At 36.6% G+C, this 23,868-nt stretch overlaps 1 protein-coding gene and 1 long non-coding RNA gene across 3 annotated transcripts in view; one reads left to right on the top strand and one right to left on the bottom strand.

Moving 5' to 3' along the window:
* LOC129444278 (uncharacterized) overlaps positions 1 to 23,868 on the top strand; it is a 321,920-nt gene that overhangs the window by 98,328 nt on the left and 199,724 nt on the right. The window lies entirely within an intron of this gene.
* cnga1a (cyclic nucleotide gated channel subunit alpha 1a) lies at positions 17,641 to 23,817 on the bottom strand. 2 transcript variants are annotated; one of them, XM_055204817.2, is made up of 7 exons: positions 23,463 to 23,817; positions 23,204 to 23,365; positions 23,006 to 23,062; positions 22,782 to 22,907; positions 22,594 to 22,698; positions 19,891 to 19,997; positions 17,641 to 19,793 (listed from the first exon to the last, which is right to left on the bottom strand). In XM_055204817.2, exons 2-7 carry the CDS (start codon positions 23,353 to 23,355, stop codon positions 18,265 to 18,267), a joined length of 2,076 nt encoding a protein of 691 aa, XP_055060792.2. In that variant the 5' UTR covers positions 23,356 to 23,365; positions 23,463 to 23,817; the 3' UTR covers positions 17,641 to 18,264. The 2 variants fall into 2 exon arrangements, with proteins under 2 accessions (XP_055060792.2, XP_055060791.2); XM_055204816.2 differs by having other exon boundaries at positions 23,204 to 23,373; positions 23,463 to 23,816.

The following is a 23,868-nucleotide window of genomic DNA, read 5'->3' on the forward strand; positions in this document are numbered from 1 at the left end:
TTCGCCTTCTTTCAATTATCGCTTCAACATGTCACATTCGTAAACGTCAGGAGAAATACACTGATCCCTCATGGGCTTCACCTGCCACCATTTCTGCACAAGCCCCAGGGTCACTAACAGACAATAACCAATATAAACAAGCAGTCCCATAGGGTTTCTCTGCCTGAATGCAGAAAAGAAAACTAACTTTTAACTACTGTGCATTAATCACCAAAGCAAAATATACCAGTGGCCAAAATGGACTTGTCAAATGTGATGAACTTGAATCCATTAGAATGAAAAATAATTCAAGGTTTTATATCGGTAGCTCAGAGCCTGAAAAACATTTTTTCTTCTTTTCTTGAGAAAAAAATAGGATAAGTGAATGTAATTGGCACACGTTTTCCAAGCTCCAAACTGTGAAGAAGAAAATAGGTTCGTCTGATGGTGTGCCTTCAGAAATCTATTGAAACGCCGCATTACTGCACACATTGATTCTAAGCAATTCCCAAACCTGACTGACAATACCGCAAGACCGCAGTGGGATTATGTGTATTTGTAAAATGCTAAATCTTTTGAAGACATGGGTTGAAAGAAAAGCTAGAGGATCTCTATGGAATGTTGCACAAAGGCATTATAGACTTATTATGGACAGCATAACTGCAGTAATGTCCTTCATACAGGTTCATTGAATGCCATACAGCGATATTAACCAGCTGGAGATGTTTATTTCACATTGCACATAGACGACTAGACATTAGCAATTTCCATCGCAGTTCAATGACCTTTGACATCAGGGCTAACAAGGTGTACTTTAGCCTTTAACTTTAGCCTGAGGTCCAGAAAACAGCTAATGATGATGCAGCTTTCTGTAAACAGAGATTCAACAAGTGACTATTAAAAACAACACATGGAGTAGAAAGCAAACAGATCAAGGATTCAGAGCCTCATGGTGGAAAGCCACAGAAACGGACTTGATCATTTCTGTTTTTTGGTAAATAATGAGAAACACTGCTTTTATCAACCTATCCTCCAACCAGTACAGGGGGACAGGGGATTCAAGCTGTATTAAGTTGCTATGATGTTGTTATTTTTTTAGGATAGTCTTGCTTTATAGAAAGAATTAAGAGAGGGTTTGTGATGTTTTTTGTTTCTTATTAATTTCTTATATTTTTTTATTTATTGAGTGTATTTTTCAGTGGCGGCCGGTGACTTCTTTATTCAAGGGCACACAATGCGAAGTTCGTCACAACATGTATGTAGCCCGTCATGTGTGTGGTTCGTAATTTTCAAAATATGAAGTTCGGTGTGTTGTCAAAATAAGTGCCTGCTGCAGACGCGTCTAAAGGGTTTATGATAGTGCTGGGCAAAGATTAATCGCGATTAATCGCATACAAAATAAAAGTGATTTTTGGCATACTATATGAGTATGTGCTGTGTGTAATTATTATGTATAAATAAATACACACACATTCATGTATGTATTTAAGAAACATTTACATGTTTATATATATTTATTTATATTTTTATATATTCTATATTAAAAATAAATGAAAAAAAAAATATATATAAGTAAAACAATTCTGAAATGAATATATGAATGTGTGTGTGGTTAAATACACACAACAATTAGACACAGTACACGCAGTGCTTTAAGTGGCCCAAAAGAAGTGCCGGTACTCTATTTTTCTTTTCTTTTTTTCTTTTGTTTTCCATTTTCCAGGTAAAACTACTGTGCGCGTCGTTCAAATTCATTGAAATTTCGTTGGGCAGTGTCCCAAACCAAAAAGTGCACTAAGGGGGATGGTACTATTAGTATGGTTTTAAAAAGTATTATAAATATGATGTGTTATATTACTAGCATCAACTTAGACAAGTGATTATAATGGGAAATATAATAACAAGAATTAAAGCCACGTTGTGGCTCACTGACAGCAAAGGCGATGCATGCGCTTTTAACTTGTAAACTCAAGGGTGTATGGGTAATGTAGTCTCTGCTCTCGGTGGGACGAATTAGGAAGTGTACATTTTGAAGATCGCTTTGAAAAGCGGAAGCGCAGCCAAAGTATTAAAACCTCTGATTTAAACAGAGGTGCAAATGAGCGTTCCGGTACGCTAAAAGCACGTTCTGGGCTCAGGGAGAGGTGGTGGTACGCTCAAGAGCTATATTTAGAAGTGGCGGTACTGAGTACCGGCGCGTACCGGCCCACTTAAAGCACTGAGTACACGCACATATATTATGCAAAAAAATCACTTTTATTTTGTATACGATTAATCGCGATTAATCTTTGCCCAGCACTAGTTTATGATAAAAGAGACGCTCGCATTTGCCAGATACTCGCATAATCTCATGCGTAATCAGAGTTTAGTGTTAAGGGAGTGTCTTGCGTGTATTTTGTGAACGTGAGCGTCTCTTTTATCATAAACAGTTTTGACGCGTGTGCAGCAAGCACTTATTTTGACAAAACACAACTTCATGGTTCACATCACGCAACAAACACATATTTTGAAAACACGACATGACACTCCGAACACATATTTTGATTTTGCGCCCCTCAAAAGAGCAGTCACGAGTCGTCACTGGTATTTTTATATAAGCATAAACAAAAAATATATGAATAATAAGAGCCCAGTTTTCCTCCGGACCCAGCTGCTGTTATGGGAATAAACACTGGCTACATCGTGTCATTCTGAGCTGTCAAATCCAAAAATAATGCACCTGCCTATCATATGACCCTGCTGCTCATGGTGAAATTGTTGAGAAGTCACCATTTACTGTCAAATGTGTAATTTTTAAAGGCTGCCATGATGGTCTTGCTTTCCATTTCCACTGTTATCTTTTTAACATTTTCAAATGTCACATACACTGAAATGCATTTAAAATAAAGGCGAGACATACCAGAAGCAAGAGTAACCACCAAGTCACTTTTTGCACTCTTATGAGTAATTGGGATGATTATCATCTTCTATTGTCTGTTAGACAACAGATTTGTAAAGTGCTTTGGGGGGAGAAGTTGTCTGTTTATCTTATTTAAGCTGTCAGTGACGCTACGTGTCACACGAAACAGGCATCGGGCAGGGTTGAATTATTCTGTTTGACACCAAGTGGCACACAAACGCATTTGTCCTGAAAAATAATAGCCTGTAGTAACAAAACAGGCAAGAGTGTTATGAATCAAGACTTTATTATCTGTAGGCTTTTAGAAAGCTTTTAAGTCCAACTCTAGTTTAAATGCTTTCATAAGAGCTTTACAAATTACAGAAGAAAGCGTGGACTTGGTGCATGTTCTAGTCAAATATAAAATAGCAGGCATGTGGATCTTTAAATACTGCAAGTGCTACACTGTAACTGTGCTTCTCTCGCTCTATCTTCCTCATCCTACATTTCCATGATGACCTCAAGGCACTGAGGCCTCGGCTGAACATATTGACAAAATTAATCTTCTTCTCACAAATGCTCACTTAAATGTAAGTGACCTTGGCATCGCCAAGACTTCATAGCTGTCACTCAAGTTTCCTCTGCAATCACAACAACATCAAATTTGCAGAATAAACCTTTTATTACTCTCAATTCAATGCTGCCAATATTGTACTGTACATAACAACAAAGTGTACATTTAAAAACATATAAAGGCAAAGAATTGTGTCATAACAGACCAAAAGTCTGACCATTTTAAAAATCACACTCACATTTCGCAAATGTCACTTTAGGATTTCATTGGCATTTAACAAATTTGATGTCTTTTGCTGCAAAAAAGTGCATGCAAACTCTTTGGTAAAAAATTAAAAATAATCCACTTCTTTGAACAAAACTTTAGTTTAACAGTTAAGATGCATTTTTCCCCCGCCAGCATTTTTTTGGATTTTCACAAAACTGTAGTGTCTCCCAGAAAATGTTATTTTTTAAATATAAACATACAATATATTAAATGAAAGAACAGACCCTCTGCTTTCAAACAAAAAACCCATTTCAACCTTCATTAGTTCTCTTTTATCACCTCTCAAATATGGGTAGGTTTCAGGCCCGGAGTGGGACTCATTTTCAGCCCTGGAGTTTCATGCATTACACTGGTGCACTTTAATTCATGACAGACTATATTAAAATAATATCATTAAACCCTCAGTAGTATATAAGTCTGCAATAATGCAGTGTTCTCTGAAGCCTTGCAATTCATTGTATTTTTCAAATATATAATTTCCAATTCAATGCAAATACAGTCTTAACAATTATGATATTTGCAGCCCAGTCTCACGAAATTTCGTATAGTCATGTAATTTTTTGATTCTTTTTTTTAAAATATTATCACGAAATTCCCCATTTTTTCGTGATCGTATTACGAATTTCTGTTTTCGTGTGATCATCACGTATTGGTTACTCAACTGTTTTGTCCTATTTTCTTACCATTGTCGCTTCGGTTTAGGGTTAGATTTACATAAAATGATATCCCTACTACCCAAACCCAACTAAGGGGATCGCACACCGGCCGCGCAGCTCAGCGCCGCGCAGCGCCGCGCAGCGCCGCGCAGCGCCGCGTCGCGTCGCGCCTAGGAGAACTCGGAGGTATTGTAAACCGGAAGTGCACATTAAATAGCGCGAGCTTCGTCAGATAGCGTCTGCTTCAAAATGTAAAATATACGTTAGCAGCCAATGTTAATCATTAATGATGTGGGACACTTATGATGTTATTTAATGTTAAACTATGTGACTGGCGCTCTGTGGCGCGACAGGGATTAGAACAACTTCCTGAGTCACAGCTGGACGGCGCGGACAGGCGCCACCTGGCGGCGCCGGTGTGCGTACACTCATAGAAAACAATGTGTTACATTTTTTTAGAACGGCGCGGCCGGTGTGCGATCCCCTTAAGCCTAACGCCAGGCGACATATAAAAAAATCAGAAAAAATAGTATAAATCCGGGATAACATCACAAAAAAAGAATAAAACAATTACTGTATCACAAAACCTCGTGAGACTGGGTAGGATTTTTGCCATGCAGCCCTACCATAATGTATATTATTATTATTATTCAGTTAAACCAGTGGTGGCTGGTGACTTCTTTTTTTGAAGCTCACGATGCGAAGTTCGTCACAACATGTATGCAGCCCGTCATGTGTGGGGTTAGTAATTTCAAAATATGTGTTCTGCGCTTTGAGAGATCATGTGTGCATCACGTGTCATGCCAAAATAAGTGCCTGCTGCAGACACGTCTAAAGGGTTTATGATAAAAGAGACGCTCGCGTTTGCCAGATACTCGCATAATCTCATGCGTAATCAGAGTTTACTGTTAAGGAATTGTCTAGCGTGTATTTTGGGAATGTGAATGTGTGCGTCTCTTTTATCATAAACGATTTTGACGCGTATGCAGCAGGCACTTATTTTGACAAAACACGTGATGCACACAGGATCTCTCGAAACGCAGGACACATATTTTGGAAATGGGAACCACACATGTGACAATCTGAACACTTAATTTGAATTAGCGCATTTATTTAGTTAAACTTATTTAAAAACTACTGAAAGGTAACAAATTTGTTTCCATTTAAAAAAAATGATCGGTTGAGATTACCTGTTGGGTTGAAAAAGTTTGTAAAACCCTGATATACAATAAACAAGCAAGATTTATCAAGTATGGAGGGGAAACAGATGGAAAAATAAAAATCATTATCTTAATTTTTAGAATTTAGATCATGTATATTGCCAAATAACATAAGGTAGGCATACCTTGTGTCAAAAAAGAACAAATATATAATGGCCTTTCAAAATGTTGTTTTACTTGAGAAAACTTACTTTTTTTCAATAAACTGAGATGAGTTTTAAATCAAATATATTTTTTTTTCTTGCAACAGAAAATGAATATTGGCTATTCATAGACGATTCATTGTTACATCTATGACTTAGATTTTAAAAAATACGAGATCCTTTTCCTTTTAGAAACCGTTCTTATCAAGTCGCCCTCAAGTTTATTTTAAATCTAAACCCGTGGCAAGCACATTCAAATATAGACGCGTCTGAAACAAAACCAACTCGTGTTCACAGGTGAGCGCTTTGAAAAGCAGAAGAAGCGGCACGTCCTCCATGCAGATGTTAATGGACCATAATGCAAGAATTCTTCCAATATGTGGTCGGGACTTGGGACACAATTAACTGTGACATAAAGCAATGGGGACATCTCTCACCTGCAAATTACGCGAGTTGGGCTGCTGTGAGTGCTGGCAGCGAGACAGCAGCAACCTTCAACCCAGTGGTATAACAACAACAGCCCTTGTGGCCAAAAAAAACAGACCAGCCCATCTGGAATTCTCCCGGTTCTCCCTATGGCCAATCAGGGCCTGGTAGGTTTCTTCAAAAACACCCAAGGTGATATCATTCTATTTTTGTGAAGGACTTTTTAGAGATCATGGCTGCGTTTCCCGACAACGTTCTCTCTTAGCGCGCTACGAAGACTCTTAAGTTAAACCTTAACTACAGGTTTACCTTTTCTAGGCGTGTTTCCCGAACTGTACCTTAGCGGGTTTCTTAAGGTATACTTTCTTACGTACGACGTTACCAGGTGCTGTCCATGGCGATGGTGCTGAATAGGTTGATATCGATTGCTCGAGAATCAATTGTTCACTTTATGTAATAGGTACTTCGCTGCGTTATGAGAGAGCAGGTTATTTATTAAAGAAACATTTCAGAAATAGTTCAAGTTACATTTATTAGGAATATCTGGTAAAAATATTTCAAATTGCAAACAACTAAATATAAACCTTGTATATTTTATTTTATATCAAACCCATGCAAAACTCGCAACTTCATGTTCAAACGTATAATGCATAAACTGCTCCAATGCATCCATTATTCCTTCACTTTAAAGGATATAGGGGAATAAGGTGGGTCGTGCAAGTCACCTGGCTTGTCATTACACTTAAAATATATAAAAACAAATTGTTGTCCATTAGTTCACGCGTTTATGTGCTTGGACACTGGATGCGCAACAGCGCGTTTACAATGCGGATAATGCTTAATGGACCCATTTCTGGAGCCGCGCCTGTCTGTTTACCTTAAATATAACATAAAATATGTGATATATAAATATATATTATGGTTGCTTTAGATTTTAGCTTTGATTAGTTTTAATGTTGAAATTTGTTGACCTTATACAAGCAATAATCAAGTGGAGTTTCTTTTGAATGTTTATAAAGAATATGGCATGCAGCCGCCTAACATTAAAAACTTCGATGCAAAGTCGACCTAACATCAATAATAATATTTAGGAAAATCAACAATTATGATTTTGTGATGAATGTGCTCCCGTGGCATGCGATTTTACTTGATTTGTTTTATTGCAGCTAAAATAGCCGGTAAACTAAAGATTTAACGGATTTGAAATGCACTAAGTAAGATTCGCTGTATAGCTACCTGCCATAGTTTCACCAACTCCTTACCCCAAAATGGTTTTTTAATAGTTTCTTTAGCCTGTAATAATAGTTTGAAGCTGATGTTCCTTTGGAAAAATATTAAAAATCTAACAACCATCAGTGTAATAATGTCTAATTATGTGAATCTTTTATTCTTTAAATAAAAAATGCCTAATTTAACACGGAGTGTACTTCAACTTTTTTTATAGATATTTAGTTATATAGACTGCAATATACATAAGCTTTTATCACAGTCATGGCCCCTAGCGGAGTCAAGTGGGATAAGGTATAGCTAAGAGGGCTCCAGACCAACCTTCCGAACGAACGACTTACAGAAGTGATACGTAACTAAGAACGTTTCGGGAAACACGTATTAACGATAAGGTACAACTTAAGAACGACGTAGAGTTAAGAAGGTTTCGGGGAACGCAGCCCAGATGCAGAGCGATCCTCAAAACTTAGACGGACATACAGCTGTTTGCCCTAGGGCAATACTTTTGGGTTTTATAAGTTCATCCGCCACCTGGAGGATAATAGCGGTATTGCTGATTGAAGAGATAACTCGTCAATGGTGGGGAAAGAGTTAAGATGCAACTACAGTAGAAACATTGCAAATAATAAAAGTCAGAATATAACAATAAACTGAACCAAACATTAGGGTAAACACGGTAAACAGAAGGTTTTAGGATTGTGATAAGCAAAGACATGTGATGACGTGAAATGAACAGGAAATATTCAGCTCTGTTTCTAGGTCAGTAATCAATGTAAGCCAATTTGTTACATCGACCATGTCAGCTTCTTTGTACAAAAGGTCAGATTTCTTTGCATCCATTGAAGCTCACACAATGCTCTTTGAACATTCTCAGATCATGCTGGGATAACATGGATCATTAGGTTTTGCACAAAGCATGAAAGTTTAAGTGTAAACTTAAACTGAATTTAAACATCACATTCCCAACATTAATTCAGAATTTAGCAAAAATCTAAAATCTAAATGAATATTCATCTCTTTAATTCAGCTTTGAACTTATTTTGGTATACTACAATAGAAAAAAGGCGCAAAACGGTACCTTTTAAGGTACAACTGCCGTCACTAGAGTGGTACCCTTAGTAGAGTACCGTTTTGTACCTTTATAACTTGTTTTGGATACATTGTAAAAATTTCCTGTAGTTATGCAGCTGTTTGCCAGTAACTTACATTTAAATTTATGTTATTTACAGGCAACAGATTGTTCAAAGTTAAATGAACATTAAACATTACCTTTGTGTTTACAGATTTAAACTGTAAAATAACATTCAGTGTTGGGCAAAGTTACTTTTAAAAGTAATACATTACAATATTAAATTACTCCCAAAAAAGTAACTAATTACTTTACTTAGTTACTTTTATGGAAAGTAATGTTTATGTTACCTTTTTAGTTACTTTTGCGTTACCTTTTCTTGGCTAAAGCTTGATCTCTTTCAGGCCTTGCAGGTGTTTTATGACTGAAAAGTTCTGCATTCAGAATTTGCATTTTTCATCACAAAAATGTCGAGCTCTGGCCTGCCATCTCAGTTTCTGACTCAAACTGTTCCCACACAGTACGCACAGAGTGCATACTGTGACTATGTTTAGTTTTATTCAGTACATCATTTTTTTAATCTAATTAATTAAACTAGAAAAGTAACTTGCATTACTTTTTTGAAAAAGTAACTCATATATTAATGGGTACATTTAAAAAGTAATGCGTTACTTTACTTGTTACTTCAGAAAAGTAATATTATTACGTAATGCACGTTATTTGTAATGCGTTAACCCCAACCTGATAACATTTGCCTCATGCAAAACATTCTGTGAACCAGAAATCCTCATCAACCTTTTTTCCCAACATGGTCTTATTCAATTTCAGTCTGTTTTTTTATAAAAAATGTATAATAATATTAAAGGGGACATTCCATGAAAATCAGACTTTTTCCATGTTTAAGTGCTATAATCGGGTCCCCAGTGCTTCTACCAACCCAGAAAACATGAAAAATAGCAACCCTGTAACTTTGTTTTGGTAAGGCTCTCTCTGCAAGCATGTGAATAAATAGGTCATGCGGATTTCGCTCCCCCCATGACGTAGGTAAGGGCTCCAATTATAATGATACCGCCCTTTCAACTGCGCTATCCAACCATGATGCTACCTCGAGTGCGATAGACAAAAGCCGTTTCCCAATGTCAAGGAAGGATCCTCGAAAGCTAGAATTTCGAGGATGCTACGTCATCGACGTCCGTCGAAGGACTGTTCCAATGTCAAGGATCCTCGAAATTTCAGCCAAGGACTGAGTCCTTCGTTCGAGAAATATCCCATATACAGGAAAGGATGCAAATTTGTATTCTTCACGCGCTGAAATCACCCACAATCCTATGCGAGCAGCACCGAAAGCACACCTTTCAATCACCCAATGACGTAATGACGTGCACTTGCTAGCCTGTTCCATTTAACGTGTTCTCCGAATGCTTAAAAGGAGCCTCGCCTAGCCTCTGAAGGAAGTGACTTGTAAGGACAAGTCCTGCCAAGGAAGTATCCTTGACATTGAGAAACGGCTAGAGAGAGAAAGAATGACTGACAGCATGACGCGTTTGTATTTCCTCAAACACAAACAGGAGCCTACAATCTTATAACTTGTAGTTTAAAATCTTTCTAAAGATTGAATTAACGTTCTAAAGGATTAACCTTACCTTAGTGCAAGAGAGAGAGAGCGAGTGAGCGAACGAACGAGAGAGAGAGAGCAACGCGACGGTTCGCTTTCAAGTAAGTTATGTTGTTTAATATGTTTCTCTGAAGTTTATATGAATGAAGACGAGGATTAATGCACTGCACGAGACAGAGTGAGTGAACAACGCGTATTCACTATCATACACAATAAGTAAATATGTTGTTTAATGTTTCTCTGAAGTTTCAAATGAATACGAGGAGTAACAAGATAGATGAGAGACTGACAGAAACGCGAATGTGTTCAATCACAATAAACTTAAACATGTCATGTGATCTGTTTCTCTAAAGTTTAAGCATTAAACGTGTTGTTTTATTACAGATCATTTAAATGTGCTTGTGTAGTCTGGTCAAAAAGCAAACTTCTGAGTGTTTGTGGACGTGTATTTTATTGTAACATGCTGAAACTCATTATGCCTGTTTAAAACAAGGGCAACATGAGACCTTAAGTCTTTATTTTTATTCCACAATGTTTCCCATCTACTGATAAACATGTATTTAGTATGCATAAAACAGATAATTGACTTTTTAAACTTGTTCATATTTATAATGCTTAACATCGCTCACTAACTTCTTTCGTGAGAGAATGTCCCTCGATGCTATGTCAGCTCTAAAGCGGGAGCGCTTGAGACTCCGCCCACCTGAGCAGCTCGTTTGGATTTAAAGGGATACACACAAAAACGGTGCATTTTTGCTCAGCCCCATAAATTGCCTATTTTAACATGCCACAATAAATTACCTATATGGTATTTTGAGCTAAAACTTCACATATGTACTCTGGGGACATCAAAGATTTATTTAATATCTTAAAAACGTCTTCTGGAATGTCCCCTTTAATTTCCATCTGAGTAATATTCAACAAGTCCTTAAATCTTTTAAAATATTGGCATTGCAGAGGTCCTAGTAAATTACCGTATATGTACTTTTTTCTGCAGTTCTTCTTTCTGCTCTTATCTTAAATGTTTAAGTGGCTCATCGGTCTGACAAGGTCTTGGCATTTTGACCATGAAGGTCACAACACAGAATCTGGGAATAGAAAAGAAGTAATGCAAATGTCAAAGAGTCCTGATAACATGCTTAATTTAGCATACCGTGATAATAGCAAGAGTAAGAGTATGACAAGGGTGGATCTGCTGTTGAAAAGACTAATTAAAATGACACTAAATGTTCTTATCATGCATTGAGATCTGGCACATGTTTGGAAAATGGGTATCAAGTGAGATTCACAGTCGCAAGCAATTATAAAAAAATTAAGATGAGATCACAGAGCACAGTGTGTTATTTGTTAAAGGAAATCATTGTAAAGGGCTTATAGGTTACACATGATAATGACAAACAAACAAACTTTCAATTTTCAATTAATTTGAGCAACGTCAAAATTAAACATGATCTAAAACAATAAAAAATGATACTAGTCCCTTATGCACTTTTATTCTCTGATAAGTGATCATTTTAATCTAATACTGCATTTGTTTAAAAGATTAGTGGTAGTGATTTAAATCAGCAGCTTTAGAAATCTCTCAGGCGTGCACTTTTAAACTTTTTATACATTCAATGTAAGAGTCACTTCAGTAAAATGTGTGGCAATTTGAAAACTGGCACAAATGTCTATTCTGCACCAAGCTTTAAAAGAAAGGTCACCCAAAATGAAAAGTCTGTTATCATTTGCTTTTACATTAACCCCTATAATGTGCTTCTGTGAAAAAAAAATATAAATTATGAGGAATGTGCTGATTTTCGTATCTCTGTGTAATAGAAACGAATGCGGACTGAAGATTTTAAGCTTTAAAAATGAAACAATATAAACTTTTAAAGTGACTCATCTAACTGGTCCACTATATCTCTTTCTTGTGTAGAACATAAAAAAGTTATAAATAATGTACACTTGTACATAATGTAAGAAACATACAACAATGTTTCTTTAAAGAGCTATGGTCCGATTCACGATTTTACCTTTCCTTTGGTGTGTAAGTGTGTATTAGTCATGTTAACGATATGCAAAAGGTACAAACCCAAAAGTAAACAATGACGAGTTATCATCTCCAATGTAAATCTCTTTTCCTGGACTACAACAAACACACAGATTGTAGGCGACAGTTTACTTCCTGGGCCTGTTGACGTTGACAAGACCGACATTATCATAATTCCTAACGCTTCTGACTCACAGCCTGTAAGTTAACTCCTGTTAGCATTGCATTGTGACCGAATCTTTCAAACATGGTAAAGAGCGTCACATTTTCAGCTAATGTCAGAGGTATTCAGGCCAATCACAATGTACAGATTTGTTGGCCAATCAGGGACACAGTGCTTTTCAGACCAATGAGTTTTTTACAAAATCAGAGCGTTTGAGGAAAGCAGAATATTTGGAGCTACAAAAATGTTCGGTATGTGAAAAATTATGTTTTTTTTTACCATAAACCAAGCAAATACATTATACTATACCAAATACACAAAATAACATTGTTTTTTAGCGATGAAATAGGTGCGCTTTAATATTTGGTTTATACACTGAATACTGCCAGATGATCTACTTTCAAAGCAAGTTGCTTTTTCCCATTTGATTTGGTATTGAGGTCTGGCAACAGCAGTCTCTGAAGACAAACACCGGCCATTAAAGTGGCTGCAGACTTTCAGGTGGTGGTAATGACCTAAAGTGTCACTTTTCCAATAGGTTGTTGTTTTAGACCTGCTCCAGTCAACTTCAAATGCGATAATAGACAAATATGTTTAAGATAAACTCAGTTTAGTGCTTAACAACACACATTATAACAGAAACGCTATAATAGGTAAGTGCTGGGCCATACAAATGTGACCCTGTCTGTGAAATTCAGGCTAAAGTCTAAGTCTAATAAGATTTGGGGGATTAGTTTGATTTAAATAGTTGATTTCACATTCATTTTAATCTTGAACATGGCTTATTCAGTCAATATTAAGGATAACAAGATTATATTTGCACAGAATGTTTACATTAGGATGATTTTATTGTACACTCTTTATAAATCTTAATATCCTTAACTTAACACATCTCTGTGTTATTTTTTGGAACAACACACTTTGTGTTGTTTTAACACATCTTTTGTTGTCTCTTTTATTTATTTGAACTCAAAATCAACATGAAATAACACATTATGTATTAACTCATTCGCCACCAGCCATAAAAAAAAAAAAGTAAAAAGTTGTCCGTCAGCATTTTTTTTTTTTGATTTTCACAAAAATGTCACAAAATGCCTTCTAGATATATAAACATACAAATATATCAATGAAAGAACAGACTCTCTGCTTTCAAACAACCAATAAACAAACAAACAAACAAACAAAACTGGAAAAAACGCTTTTTATCATATCTATATTTTTTCTATAAACTCATAAATATGGGTATTTGTCTTTAAAAATACAAATTTCCTCAAATAATTGAATTTCTATTAAGGAATTTTGTTAGAGATCAGATTCAGAACAATTATGAAAACTTATATACAGTTTAAAATTAGTAAATTACGTTTTGGCTTTAGTTTGTTTCATAAATTGTGTAAGTCTATTGGATAATAACATGAAAATTATTCAGAGACACGTTTATTTTCTCTTAATTGATGATGGTGGGGAAAGAGTTAAATAGGATAACACAAAACAATGTGTTAAAATGAAAACATTCTTTTTTATGCTGCATTTACACCAACCGGGTTTCAGGCGTCAAAATTGCGCCTACCTTGCCTAGTTTGCCGCTTGAACAGTTTGAATGCATGACGCGTGTCAAATGCTTGCTTTTTCCGTGCGTGTACTTCGCGTCTACTTCTGACTGCTCACGGACAATATCAAGCGTTCCTTCAGGTTAAATTAGTGACTCTGGGTGGGGCTGCTGCCACATCAGCAAGCAGGCTCCTGATTGGTTAATGTGGTACGAAATTCCGCCAAAGTTCAAATTTTTTAACTTGGGCATCAGCCGCCAATTCACGTCAAACGCAAAATGCACAAAAAACATCATTCGCGCGTACCGCGCCAGGCGCTCGACTAGACACGCGAATGAGGCGGAATTGCGTCTTCCACGCCGCACCAAACGCCTCATCCGCGCTGCGAGCCCTCCAGACGTGCGTTAACGCGTCTTCACATTGACTTAACATTGAAATCACTCATGCTTCACGCCTCTACTGCGGCTGCTGTAAACGCAGCATTAGAGTGTAGGAATAGTTAATCACAATAAAAGACTAGTTGAGTTTTCAAAGACTGGGTCACGTTTACATTTATGCATTTGGCAGAAGCTTTCATCCAAATTGGCTTACCATCCAGTAAAAAAGGATTTGTTGTTTCAACTTTTAAAAAAGCAAACATGTTGAGTCAACTAATATTTTTAGTTGAATTAACTCAAAATTTTTAGGCAGCACAAACACTTACTTTTTTAAAAATGAAACAACAAATATGTTCCCTTTTGCAATGCCAAATAAGAGCATTTGAACAACTGCATGAGACGGTGTTGCCTGCTGACAGAAGCTTGTTGATTTAATTTCTTTGTATTAAATATTTCACACAGCAAGTTGAACTGAATGTTCAAATTTGCTAGAGGCTGCCTTGCACTCTTAAAAACAAAGGTACTTGGTGGTACCTTTTCAAAAAGTACAATTTTGTCACTAAAAGGTACAGATTGGCAGGTACCTTATTGGTAATTCAAAGGTACATATTTGTATGTAAATGGTACATTTTAGGACCTTTTTGAAAGTACCGCCAAAGTGACAAAAAGGTACAAATTTTGTATTTTTTTTCTGAGAGTGTGTAGCCCTTGTCCCTGTGATAAGCAATCAAATGGATGGCAAAATTGCTTCACTGGGCACTGGTTTATGTTTGATGTGTGATGGATGTCCTGTATACTGACGCTGAATGTACAACCTGAACCATCAATGTTCGTATTTTTTTGGACTGATTATGGCTACATTCGCCATATGTGGCCACATTATAGATTTAATATACCTATACAAAATGTTTCATTCTCTTTTGCATTTCTTATTTTATTTCCCTCTTCTGTGTCCATAATCATTATGTGCAATTTTACTGCTCCAATCCAATAACAAAGGTACTGACACATTTTGTATTCTCAACAAGTTATTTCAGCAAGAGACGCTTTAAGAATCCTCAGTGCTTAAAAGAAAGTCATGTATGGTTTCAACAAGTGACAGACTTGGTCTAATTAATTAAACGCATTGAGACAAACGCTGCTCCGGAGACAAACGGTCGAGGACCATTTTCATGCATGAAATCACAGGCAAGAGGTTCTTTCTTTATCTCGCTTTCCCATGTGAGACATACTTCCTCTGTTCTTTCATATCCTTTTTTCACAGTTACTTTCCTTTTCTCATCATCTCTCTGAGCAAATACAATAAGTGTCCACGTGTGACAGCAAATGGCAGAAGAGAACAGGTGGGACTTCACAAAATAACAGTAGAGATTATATCAAGACATACATTTGGCCATTCAATATATGATATAACCCCCAATCTCTAAATCATGATATACTAAGGATTTCTGGGAAATGATAAAGGTAAAAGTGATGTTTTAATATTTTACATTTGGAAATGTATTTACCGGAAAAAAATATAGCTGCATAAAATTACAATTACTTAATCAATAATGAATAAAAATGTATAGGGATGCTGCAGGAACACCTTACGGGTGCAAAAAGCATGCACTGTCAAAAAAATGGTACAACACTATACCCTTTCTGTCGCTGGGGTGGCACCCTACGGTTCCATTTTGTACCCTTACAGGTACTGAACATAATACAATGTTGTACATTTTGCGGTATTACTGTACCCCAAGGATCCATTGTGCACATTTAAAGGTACAGTTAACTGTTTTGTAACCCATAAAATTTAACTGGTACAAAATTGTTCTTTAAGGTACACAATAGGTCCTTAGTGTATAATATTGTACCCCAAAAGGTATGTGTATGCACACAAAAATGAACCTTTGAGGGAACCATCCCAGCGACAGAAAAGGTACAGTTTTGACATTGTGGAGAAAAAGCATAAAGACAGAGCACAAAATCTGTTTTCAGCTATTACGGGGCTAACTTCTCACAAATGTCAAAATGTTCCCTTTCAATTTTATTTTTAGAGACAACTTTGGAGAACCACTTCCCTTCGTTCATGCCCTTTAATAAAAACATGCAGATTTTAGTAGCATTAAAATTCTTTTCATATTCTAAGAATCCACTTAGTCACTGTTTTAAATAAAAAATCAATGTAATTACTTTAACAGTATGTTAAAAATGTTCCTATCTCTGTTTAAAAGGCATCTACTATAATTATACGTAATGCAATCAGAGGATCATTGCCCTGTATATTAAACCATCATTTTGTTTCATTAAACTTCTTCAAACATTGCAACATTGACTTTAATGGTATGGGTTTGGAAAAGGACACATGTTTGCCCAACCAATTGATGACACTGAAATGTCTGGGAAACCTATTTGAAAAGATCAAAATATAGTCAATTAAAGATTATTATTTATTTAACAAGTTATTAATCCTGATCACCAATTTAAATGAGTTCAAACTAAATCTGGTTCACTTTAGATTAAAGGAAATGTATGTTCAAAAGATCTGAAGACAGATCTAAGATTACTGCTCTAGGAATCTCAATACAAGAGACAAAATTAAATGGTGCATCTTGAGAGTTTTAAGTGGAAATATTCATTCATTTTTGATTCTCTGCTGCACTCTTGTGCCCACCAATGTAAAGACCACACAAATCTGACTTTATTGATGTCTTTACATTTGACTGTGTTTGTGGCTGCTTATTTATTTGATGTATTTGTTATAGTAGACAAAACTATTTATTACACGGCTCATTTGAATGCTTGATTCTGATTGGCCACTCGCGACATTTGCAGGTTTGTTATTCCCAGATTACAACCACTCAAACTAATAACACGCAGTAACCCGGATGCTGCAAAGCATTTTGACAGGTGGGTCAATGACGTGACATTAATTTTTTTGTGTCTGTATGGTTCAATTTAATGTAAAAGGGTTAAAATTTCGAAATAAATTTGCAGATTTTTTTTATTTTTTTTTGAGGACCAAGTCTAAAGTTTCTGGTTTTATTTAATTTTAAAAGAATATTTGGGGGATAATTAAAAAATGTCAATGTGGTGTAACCGGTCTGTGTCAATTGGTGTAGCTAGTATTTTTTTAAATGAAAATATAAATATATTCATTATCTCATGTGGAATTAAATATAATCATCTAGTTTAGTGTAATATTATTTTATTTTTTTACATACATTTTAACATCATTTGTCAAAGATTATTTAGAAAACTTTATTTAGAGCTGTTTTCAGTATTTGTCAGGACAAATATTATAAAACGCATTAAAATGTACATTTGGAAATAACTAATAAAATTATATTTTAAAATTATTTTTTATGATTACCCTTACATGCCATCAAGGTGGATAAAATATTTAATATTTCTCCTTCTTTGGCGCAATTGACGGTTACACCATTTGACATTTTCAGGTCCATTCACTTAACTTTCATAAAAAGGGTGCAAATTTAATTTTTTATTGCATAAAATTAACATAAATACACTGTGTGCATTTAAATAAACCTGATGCGTGCTTTTAAAACAAGTTCTTTAAAAAGATTTTTGAATTTCTCATCTTGCCAAACCATTTTTGTCACTGACCCAGGCACAGTTTAATATTACACACAAATTAAATATAAATATGTCTTTTAATAACAAATATGACATGATATTTACAAATGATTAAACCAAATAGCTTTTCGTGACATTTGATCGTCTGGTCTTATCTTAAAACTGAAGATAAACAGATTTTACTTATGGAAGGTAATAAAATATTACCTAATATTTAAAATCAATATTTAATGTTCCTTACCTTACTTATGAGGTAAATAGTGTGTAATAAGCGGGATAATGTACAAGCAGCTGGTTGTTATCGCGAATTTAGCCCCTTCAGTGAAGACCTATACAATGCCTATACATTATCCCTTACTGAAAAAAAAACATCAAGGAAGAAGGAAAGGAATGGGGATTATGATTTGAAATACACATTGACATACATTTCTATATAAATACTTGTGTTCTTTATGGTTATTTTAATGTATTTAGTTTTTTATCCAAAGTTTTCCTGCTTTGCTAATGCGCTACGGTTCCCCCTCCTTTTCCTCTTTCGTCACTTCTCCCGTCATTTCCTTATCTTCTTCTGACCTCTCTTTCTCTGGATCTCCCTCTTTCTTTTTCTCTGTCCGGTCGTCCATCTTCTCCTCCTTGGTAGCCTCCTCTTGTTGCGTTTTTTCTGTCTTTTCCTCCTCTTCATCTTCATCCTCTACCTCTTCCCCGGCATACCGCTCTATCTCTACAATCTGTTTTTTGATGTTTTTATTTGTCTCTGCGTGTTCTGCTATCAGCTTCATCACTTTGGTCTGCATGATCTGCAGCGTGCTGTAGATCCGGTTCACGCGGTACTCCAAGTCCCTCTCATCCGGCTTCAGTTTTGCAGGGTCCAACTCCAGCAGACCGTCCTTCAGCAGAATCTCTCTCCCTTTATCCTCCAACATAGTCTTAGCATCAGGATATTCTGTTAGAGCCTCCATCAAATCATCCTTGGACAGACAGAAGAGATCCGAGTACCCGATGCTTCGAATATTGGCCGTTCTTCGATTTCCAGCTTTGCTGCCCTTTATGTTCAGAATGCTGATTTCACCGAAGTAGCTCCCGTCTCCAAGAACGCAAAACTGAGTGACGCCGTCATCCGCCACCACAGCAAGCTTGCCATCCTTTATGATGTACATCTCACGTCCGATATCACCCTTGCGACAGATGTAGTCACCAGGACTGAAGACCTGAGGACGAAGCTTCAGCACCAACTCTATTAACAAACCAGCCTCGCAATCCGCAAAGATCCGTACCTTCTTGAGCGTATCTAAGTGCACGTTCATGCCTATCTCTGCCCGTAACTTGTCTGGCAGGTACCTCAAGACTTCTCTTTCATCTTGTGCCTTCTTGTTATTCCACAAATAGTCAAACCACTTGATGACACGATTCTCCAAGTCTTTACTGACGTGGCGCGCATGCATGTATTGTTTAATGTTGTCAATCCGTGTCTGAAACTGTGCCTGGGCAGCATTCATGTTGGAGATCATGGTGGCAATATTACCCACAATGGTGGCAAAAATCAGGACGCCAACCAGGAAGTCAACCACATGAAAGAAGAATTCGGAGTCAAGCTCGGGTGAGGGCGTCTCTCCAATAGTGGTGAGGGTAAGTGTGGACCAGTACAGGCTGAAGGAATATTTTCGTAACAGCTGGTCAAACTCCGGTTCAGTGAGAGCGGGATACACCCATGGATCTGATCCAAACCCAATGGACTTGGAGAAGGAAAAGTAGAGGCACGCGTTCCAGTGGATAATGATGATGATGTACATCACCAAGGTGCAGATTCGGAAAATGTTTGGGTAGTTGGTCATCGTTTCTGAGATTTTGAAGAACTCAAACATGCGGTTCAGGCGAAGCAGCTTGTTAATGCGGATCTCGGGGTAGTCTAGCCCTAAAACGAAGTAGAAGATGTCTGTGGGTAACATGGAGACCACGTCGATGCGGAACTGGGAGCTGTCTGTGTACCGCTTAAGCAGGAGCTTTTCGTCTTTGACAAGCAAGCCTTGTTCCAGGTAACCTATTTAAAGACAGTTGCCATGAAATCATTTTCATAGATCAGCGATTGACCTCTGTTCCTCCAATAAAGAGAAACTGAAACCTATGTTAAACTTCACCTGTTCGAGCTCTGAAGGCCATGTCGGCTAAGTAAAGCAGGTCAGAGGTGTAGTCCAAGATGAACCATATCAGTATATATTCATGCTGCAGTTCCTCAAAACAGGCTCTATATGCACGACAGCAAAAACACATGCAGATGGATTGTAAAGCACTGTATATAAATTAACAAGACATTTTTTTTATTGATGAGTTATAAAATAAAGTTCATTAAAAAAGTTAATTTAGCTTTATTTATCAAGATCAAATCATCACTAGTCAAGGTTAAAAAAAATTGAAATGACTTGTAAATCCAATTTGATTATACTTCAAAATCATGTGTAAAAAAGTGTACTCATTTGTCAAACAAATCTGATTAAAAACGGTTAAAACATTACAACTATACAGACATTACAAGTCATTGGGTCTCATTCATTAAGCATGCGTACAGACAAATTTGTGCGTGAGATGTGCATAATGATGTTTTCATGAACAAATCGCGATTCAACGAAAACTTTTGTATCAAAATTTCTTCTAAATGTACACAAAAATTCAATAAAACCTAAAACCACTCTTACGCAATAATCACGTATGTTATAATCAAATACTAGGCTATAATTATAATGTAAGAAAATTGATATATAAAATATTACATGATTATTTTTTATATTATAGTATTTTCTGTATTATTATACATGACCTATATTATTATTACACGGCTCTCTGGAATGCTTGATTCTGATTGGTCAGTTGAGACATTTGCAGGTTCATTCTTTTCAAATAATAACCGCTCCAAAGTAATAACGCATAGCCGGACTACTTGTATGTTTTAAATCCCTCCGCGCCAACAAAGATTACTGTTTGGCACCATCTTGTGACAAACACTGGACATCCACAATTAAGAATGGAAAATTTTGACATTCATTTTAACATGTACGGAAAAAACAAAACATTTAAACAGTGAATAGAAGAACGAACAACGACAAGACACGGAGAGCTTACTGAGACTGAACTTGACAAAATACAGCATGACAGCTACGAAGCCAACACTCACAAAAATACAGAATGGGCATTAAAACTTCTCAAAGACTGGCTAAAAGAGAAAAAAATGGAGACAGACAAGTATGAAGCAGAGGATCTTAATAAGGTATTACGATCATTTTATGCATCTGTGCAAAGTTTCGCGGAAGGATAAAAATATTAATTTAAAACAAATATGCCAATAAAATGTTTCAAATTGTCCAGTTTTTTTTTCTTATGTGGCAAGTAGCCGTGTAATAAGCGGGATAATGTAGAGGCAGCCGGTAGTTATCGGGTAAATAAGCCCGTTCAGTGTGATACAAGACCCTCCGCTTCGCCTCGGGTCCTGATCACACTGTCGGGGCTTATTTCCTGATAACTACCGGCTGCCTCTACATTATCCCTTACTTATTATATACATTATATTATACATTATTATAGCCTACTTATTTTTTTTCTACACATATAAATAAGATGCACATAATGACAAATCTTCACGATTTCCTAACTCACTTTTTAAATCTCAAAGCATCTGCTTAATGCCTAATGTAAACGTAATGTAAATGTAATGAGAAGTCCAAACGTCAATCACTTGATCTTCTGTCTGTTTTATTTAAGATACAGATGTGTGTCTCTGTCATATTAATTAAATGTCATATTTGTTAACGCATCCAATATTTCATTAATGTTAATCCGGTCGGTAGACAGCACTGGCTTCCTACAGCGACAGCAAAACCTCCCAAATAAAAAATGCAAAGCAAATCGGTACTTTACAGATAATAAATATGATCATTAATTTCTTTTTGAGCTCTTTTGCTTCTATGACAAACTGCTCTAAAATTTTCTGTGGACCAGCGCTGCGTTGCGGAAAACCCTTATATGGAGCTGGTTTGGGTGTGTTTATGCAAATTACCAACCTTGTGCACGCAGCCGCTCATGTAGAACACTCCAAATTCACAAACTTAAGAACAACTATAAGGACAAACCCATGTGCGTACGCACATGTTCAAGTTCAAGTGTGCGTATAAATACGAAAAACGTACGCAATTATTAGTGAATGAGACCCAATGAGTCTGGCAAACTTAACAGAAGTATTATAGTGGCTCAAATGCTGCGTGCACACCAAACGCGTGAGTTGAGTATTTTCACTTGCGTGAAAACGCGTTTGAGGCGAATAAAGTGTGTCGCTGACTGTGTGTCGCTCGTCTCTATATATTTCTATATCTGGTTGTCATAAACAAATGAGTAACGTCCACTTCAGTAACTGACGAGAGACGAATGACATGAACTCCCCTGCTTTGTTCTCATTTGCGTAAAGTTAAACATTTCTCAACTTTGTCACGGGACTGGACACGCCCCATCCAGTGCCAACGGTTACTGTCGCTCATGTAGCCAGAAGTCGGCAAGCTTCCATTGAAATCAATGAGATTGCGTCGCTCTGCTTTTGCTAGTCGCTGCTAGTCTGAATGCAGCTTTACGCATGTTTTTGCTGCTATTGCATCGCCCAATTCACGTCATTTGCATTGCCCCGAGTGAGTTCTTTGCATTGACTTTGTTTGTAATCTACTAAAATTGTTGAATTTGAGTTTGCTGTACGCCATATTAGACCACAGACTTCATAGCTTAAATATTAATATACAGGTAACATTTGTATTCTGCTCTTGTGCTGTTCATGGTAACTTGAAACATGAAATTTGAATTCTTACCTTGCAATGATAACTGTCCAATTATACATGACAGGAATGGTGATTATAAACAGCCATTGATAATACAGAAGTCCCGCTGGGTTAATCACAAACACCTCTTTAGGCCTTGGAAAACGAAAAATTAAGCAATGATCAAGAGTAATTACTCAGGTTAGAAATGACAGATAAAAATCTAATCTAATACCAACCCCTCCTCTTTAACTTTTTCCTTTTCTTTTTCCTTTTCCTTCTCTTTTTCTTTTTCATTTTCTTTCTCCTTCTCTTCTTTCAGTTTCATCTGCTTTTTCTGCTTCTTCTCTTTCTTTTCCTTTTTGCTTTGCAATGGCAAAAAACGTCATTACAGTAAAATGCCTTTGATGGATGTCACTGAAATCGCACTGTTGCACATACTGTAAGAAATATAAAGACTTACTCTTTCTTCTCCTTCTTCTCTTTTTTCTCCTTTTTCTTCTTGTTCTTCTTTTCTTCCCTGTGGTGAACAAAACGCATTATTGCAAGTAGTACACCAACATGATCCAAATGTGAAGACAGCATTAATTCAAGTAAAATAACTGTATGTATATACAGTATATGACTATATATGAAATCATAATAAGGGATCTTTCATTACTCATCATTGTTGTTGCTGTTGTTGACGTTAAATAAGCGTCCTGCATTTGGAGCAGAAATTAGGTCTTCCTGGTCCTCCTCTGTGTCCACCTCCATTATCGGAGACATTTGGGGTGGTAGTGCAATACCTCCTAATGCAGGTACAACAGGCATCCCTATTGCCCTAAAACGCTGAAGCAACGGTTTTTACTTCACACATGCTCCAACGCTATTGATATCTTAAGGGGTAGAAAATGATTACAAATTTGGGTCACACTCACCGGCTGTTTTCCTTTAACCGAAATCCGTTCCCATTCCCACAAGATCAGAAGAATCTCCAAGAACCGCACAGAACTTTCACTGTACAGTCAAATTAAAGATGGCATTTCATAACAGCCAGTCAGTGTTTTAGGAGGCGTACAATGTGGGTTCCTATGCTCTGTTGTGCTCTGTAATGATGCCCGAGTCTTCAATGACCCTGAAAAGGATTTGGAGATTAATGACAGACGAGAGTTACAATGATAAAGTCTCCACCCTGTCTTCTTGAGAGGTCATTTATACTCCTTCAAGCAAAACATGGGCCTCTATGGCCTGTAATTTATGCAGTTACACTGATTTTACCAATCTGTCGATCTCCAAGTTATTCCGTATTTAATCGGATGTTTAAATGCATTACCCAGAGTGCCT

Source organism: Misgurnus anguillicaudatus, chromosome 3, assembly GCF_027580225.2.
Source record: "Misgurnus anguillicaudatus chromosome 3, ASM2758022v2, whole genome shotgun sequence".
In the NCBI taxonomy this organism is placed as follows: Eukaryota; Metazoa; Chordata; class Actinopteri; order Cypriniformes; family Cobitidae; genus Misgurnus; species Misgurnus anguillicaudatus.

What these genes read in the sequence shown, in the direction of transcription:
- cnga1a (XM_055204817.2), bottom strand. Translation starts at nt 23,355, where the DNA reads ATGCCTGTTGTACCTGCATTAGGAGGTATTGCACTACCACCCCAAATG. An exon ending in AACAGCAACAACAATGATGA is followed by an intron (nt 23,063 to 23,203) that starts GTAATGAAAGAT and finishes TGTTCACCACAG; the next exon opens with GGAAGAAAAGAAGAACAAGA. An exon ending in TGGACAGTTATCATTGCAAG is followed by an intron (nt 19,998 to 22,593) that starts GTAAGAATTCAA and finishes TCGTGCATATAG; the next exon opens with AGCCTGTTTTGAGGAACTGC.